Raw genomic sequence first — 5,523 nt, forward strand, 5'->3', positions numbered from 1 at the left:
TCTTTTTTTTGGACTGTTTATATTTTGGTTGTCTCATTTTAGTGGCTAATGTGTAGTTTTCATGGGGCTCTTTGGTGTTTCTAATAATATGAGGTCAAGCCAGTCTCTCTCTCTCTCTCTCTCTCTCTCTCTCCTTTCGGGTCGTTCGTGGGGAAAGAGCCAATCCCATAAACTCCAGCTAAGACAGAAAGGGACTCTATAGTAGGCGGATACAAACACATCAGACAGAGCAGCGGAAACACGGACACCGTCTCTTATAATAATAATAATAATAATAATAATAATAATAATAAACGTTACGCAGTAAACTAAGTGTAGAATAAAGTTTTACCGAATATTAAATTCTTGAAGTGGGGAAACAAAAGCAGGAAGACGACTCGGCGTTTCCATGCGGATTCCCCTCACCGGATTAACGGCGGTCGGTCGGTCGGTGACCGGGCTTGTGTGAGAGATTCCTGCTCTGGACCGGATCCGCCGCCGGCTGCTCCCCCTGTGGCGTCTGGATCCTCTCAGCGCATCACAAGACGCGCACAGCTGCGCATACGGCAAGGTATTTGTCAGAAAGCGCCTGAGAACTCATCAACAGTTTGCGGCTTTGGTGCAGCTGATATCTGAGCGCTGAGTCCTGGGACAAACAAGGCTGAATTTCTCTGCTCAGTGTCTTAAGGGATTCTGTCAGTTACACCTGTGCCAGGATTACACTTTTTAATTACACTAACCATATTAAACATTACACCTCTAATAACTACTACTATCACTATTACTACAACTATTACTACTACTATTATTATTACTACTACTATTACTACTATTACTACTACTACTACTATCTGTTCTAGATAGTTTTCTTAGTGCTTAGTATGGGAATCTGCTGTGAGAGGGTACGGGTTGACGTCTGGCCTTGCTGTCCTGCATCAGAGTTCAGGTAGCTCACAGCCAACACACCATGCAACCCTGCACAGCATCTGTCTGTGCCAGGAAAAGCCTGCTGAGTAAAGCTCACAAAGAGAGGGCGAAACAGCCAGAGAGATTTTTGCACGCACACCCAGCCCATCCTAAAGCACACACTGTCTCTCATATATACTCTCACTAGCAGAGGCGTACATAAATACACAGTGACCCTGCAAAGGAGGGCATGGGAAACTCCTCTCAAAAAGAGGGGGAGGAGGAAAAGGAAAAAGAAAAAGAGGAGGATGAAGAGGAGGAACAGGATGAAGAGGATACAGAAAAAGTGAAAGAAGAAGAGGTGGAACAAAAGCTCCCTGCGTGTTTTCATGAGCGAATCTCTAGTGGAGATCCAGTGCTGGACCTGAGCCGGTTTCGTTTCCGATACCTCCCTAAGGAAGTTCTGGACCTGGAACATTTGGAGAAACTGTATCTATGTGAAAATCGGTTTCGCTCTGTGTCTAATGGCATTGCTAAGCTGCAGAGCCTGCGCACTCTTGCACTTGACTTCAACAAACTGGATGACGTCCCGCTGGGTGTATGCCAGTTGGCCAACCTCACCCGGCTATACCTTGGCAGCAATCGGCTGATGAGCCTGCCACCAGATATCAGAAACCTGCAGAGTCTACGTTGCCTCTGGATGGAGAGTAACTACTTTCAGTACTTCCCCAAGCAGCTATATGAACTCCCTAACCTGCACTCCCTGCAGATGGGTGACAACAAACTTAAGAGGCTGCCATCAGACATGTGGCGCATGGAAGCACTGCGCAGCCTATGGCTCTATGGCAACCGCTTCACTGAGTTCCCACGTGTTCTTCTGAAGATGGACCAGCTGGAGATTCTGGATTTAGACCGAAACAGTATCTCAGAGTTACCCAGTCTGCTGCAGTTCCCAGCACTCCGACTCTTTTCCTATGACCACAATCCTGTGGCGGGACCACCGCGTTTTGGACAGGATGTTCTAATTGTTGGGGAAGGAGCAGCAGAAGCCTTGGAGGAAAGGGAGAATAAAAAAGAAGCAAAGGAGCGAGCACAAAGAGAGGCAGAAGAGGCAGCTGCAGCCGCAGTCGCAGCAGCAAATCCAACCATCCATGGAATACTAAAGAAACTCAGAATGAGCAAGTCTTTGGCAGCAGGTGATGCATCAGCTGAAGGGGATGTGACATTACAGGGCAAAGAAGAAGAGGTGGAGTCTGAAAGACATACGATGGAATTTGATGAGGGGGAACTTGAAAATGAGGGTGAGGGTTACGATGGTTATGGAAGTGCAGCGCTGGAGTATGAGCAAGCTGAGATGAGCTATAAGTATGAAGAGGAGGAACCTGAGTAAGGAATATAAGTGTAATGATTGATTCCTCCCCTTTAATCACAACAAGCTTAATTTGGATTGCACTAACTCTAGCATTTTTCAACATAATATCCATTTACCACATGTGCATTGCATATGTAAATTCCACACAAGAATTCACACATTTCCCTGTACTGAGAAAATAGCAGAGAACTCAAACTCAAAACTCACTCATAATAGAAGTTTAAGGGTATTTGCTGAATTTTCTTAGTAAACTTTAAAATATTTGACTAACTCAAGCAAATTCAAAAATATAACTTCTCTGTTAAGACCCTGAGTAATATGGTGGTGCAGTGGTTAGCACTGTCACCTCACAGCAAGCTGGGTATGGATTCGAACCTGCCAGTTGACTGAGGACTTTCTGTGTGGAGTTTGCATGTTCTGTTCATGGGTTTCCTCCAGATGCTCCGGTTTCCTCCCACAGCCCAAAGGCATGTTGATTAGGTCAACTAGCTACTCTGAATTGCCCATAGGTATAAATGAGAGTGTGAATGTTAGCCCTGTGATAGATTGGTGACCTTCCAGGGTGTATCCTGGCTCTCGTCCGATGTCAGCTGGGATTGGCTCCAGCTCACCTGCCACCTACAATGAGTAACCAGTATGGATACTGATTGATTGAATAAATGTAAAAACCCTTTATCAGATAAACCATATGGTTAATGCAGAGTATACATTGTTGTTTGATTTTAATAGTGCTGATCCCGCACAAATCACTTTTGTCATTTTGATATATTATAAACATTGATAACTCTCTAGATCTGCAGTCATAAATTGAATTAGGAGTTTTGTCTGGAATTATTTTATAAAAATTGTATTTTATATTTGAACAACAGATTAGATCATTTAACACACTTCCAAGCATGTCACTCAAACCTCAGAGCTTCCAGTCACTCAAACCTCAAACCAAAAATTTCCATCCATCCATCCATCCATCCATTATCCTTAACTGCTTATCCTGTGCAAGGTCACAAGCAAGCTGGAGCCTATCCCAGCTGACTATGGGTGAGAGGCAGGGTACACCCTGGACAAGTCGCCAGGTCATTGCAGGGTCGACACACAGAGACACAGACAACCATTCACACTCACATTCACACCTACAGTCAATTTAGAGTCACCAGTTAACCTAACCTGCATGTCTTTGGACTGTGGGGGAAACTGGAGCACCCAGAGGAAACCCACGCAAACACGGGGAGAACATGCAAACTCTACACAGAAAGGCCCGTCAGCCACTGGGCTCAAACCTCGGCCCTGTCCACACGGCAACGGATTCAGGTGAATCTGATAAAATTTTTTATCGTTTCGGCCTGGCGTCCACACGGCACCGGCGTTTTGGGTGCCCCAAAACGATATTTTTTGAGAACGGTTTCCAGAGTGGAAAAATCTGGCAATGGCGCCGTTGCGAAGTCGTCTGGATGAGTAGAACGGATTTGTTTACGATGATGTCACAACCACATGACTAGAACAAGCAGCACTCTTGCACGCATCATTCGTAACAACAACAGCAACAATGGCGGACCCCAGAGTAGTAGTAGTTTTAGTGCTGCAGCTGCTGCTAAGTTTATTCGCATTATTGAAGCAAAATTAAGCCATCTTCTTGTTGTTGTGTGTTTGTTCCTGAGAGTGCTTCACGCCGGGTAGAAGAAGGGGTTTATGCGCATGCGTCCTACTTCTTCTATTGTTCTGGTGTCTCCGATGGGACCATCTTACAGCGCACGTAGAGGTGTGGCATGTGTATTGCATCGTTTTCAGCAAGTGTTGTGTTGCCATGTGTACCTGATATTTTACTGATCCGTTGCCCATGTGGACGCGATATTTTTTTTACCTGCTAAAAAAAAAATCTCGTTGCCGTTGTTGTGTGGATGTAGCCCTAGATCCTTCTTGCTGTGAGGCAACAGTGCTAACTACTACACCACCATGCCGCCCTAAAAATTTCCATTGCTTATTTTTTAGTTCACAATTTCAAATTGTGCATGAAGCAGGTTAATGGAACCCCACCTAGTGTTACCTTGACGAACAGTGTGTTAACACTGTAAGCTGCTCTTGTTGGCTTTTGTTTCCAACCTTTTCCAATCTGTAGTTACTCAAGCAAATGTAAGCTGATGTTCCCATGAAGATTTATATGATCCTCAACTGCTGGAGCAACACAGTAGCATGTTATTTAAACTTTATTCATGTTATTTAAACTTTCTCTAAGGTTCTCTCTATCCATGTGTGATCAAAGCACCATGACTACTGTATGTTAGCAACAGAGAGAGTCACCGTCTGAAATGATGAATTATGCTGATCTTGTATGTAGCTTTATTTCCAAATATATTTGAATGAGGAATTCTTGAACGTCTATAGAAATTGTGGTTGGTTTATTAACAGAAATCAATAATTGCCATGAGATCACCATGAGTGAGTTTTGAGTAAACTGGGTTTCTGTTCTCAGTACTGGGACACATGAAAACTCTTTTCACTGGTAATCATATAGGATGTGGTAGATAGAGTTTAGGTTAAAAATTCTAGAGTTTGCTCCAACAAAGCTGCTGTGAGAAAAAGAGAAACAACTGCAATACAGGACTCTAACCTTTCGGTTTTGCACTTAATTTATTATCATCAAATTACTTGTGAAGAACAATGTACACAGTGCAGCTGTAATGGACTGAAACTTCAGCTTTATACATAAAGAAGACTACTATGCGTGTGCGTGTGTGTGTGTGTGTGTGTGTGTGTGTGTGTGTGTTAGTGGTGTGTGCGTGCAAATGAGCGGGTTAATGAGAGACGGTGTAATTCTACTCTTCGCTGGGTGTACTGTATCTGGAACTGGATATTGCGATTGCCGTGACGTCTGTTGCTGAAACAAAATCTCTCATTAAATAATCATTGAGTTTGCGAAAATGTTTTTCAATCATTCATGCATGGCTGGGAGAAAGATCAAGTAATTGAACAGACTTATAAAATATCCACAATGCACACCAGCTGTGTAATTCAACCGAAGGCTCAGGGAAATATACTGCTTTTGAAATCAGACATGGCAGCCAGAAGCAGCAAAAGCTACAGAGCTTCTGAAGAGCGTAGAGATAAATGGACGGCGCTAGCCAACTTAATGCTAACATTGATAAACTTTGTCACAGAAGCCAGAGTTTCTCTGAGGACGATGTATGAAAAGCAGAGAAGGGTGTGAGGGGATGAGAGAGGGGGAAAGGATATAAGGGGACGCTTCTCCTTAAAAGGCCAGAGCAAGCAAA

At 43.8% G+C, this 5,523-nt stretch overlaps 1 protein-coding gene across 1 annotated transcript; it reads left to right on the plus strand.

Annotated features, from left to right (window-relative positions):
- Nucleotides 1-1,135: 1,135 nt before the first annotated feature.
- On the plus strand, nt 1,136-2,275 carry LOC132869623 (leucine-rich repeat-containing protein 10B). The gene has a single exon (XM_060902917.1). The coding sequence runs from the start codon at nt 1,136-1,138 to the stop codon at nt 2,273-2,275; it is 1,140 nt and encodes a 379-aa protein (XP_060758900.1).
- The last annotated feature ends 3,248 nt before the right edge of the window (nt 2,276-5,523 follow it).

This window comes from Neoarius graeffei, chromosome 2, assembly GCF_027579695.1.
Source record: "Neoarius graeffei isolate fNeoGra1 chromosome 2, fNeoGra1.pri, whole genome shotgun sequence".
NCBI classification, from domain to species: domain Eukaryota; kingdom Metazoa; phylum Chordata; class Actinopteri; order Siluriformes; family Ariidae; genus Neoarius; species Neoarius graeffei.

Bases quoted from the DNA above. Each gene is read 5' to 3' on its own strand.
- LOC132869623 (XM_060902917.1), top strand. From the start codon at position 1,136: ATGGGAAACTCCTCTCAAAAAGAGGGGGAGGAGGAAAAGGAAAAAGAA.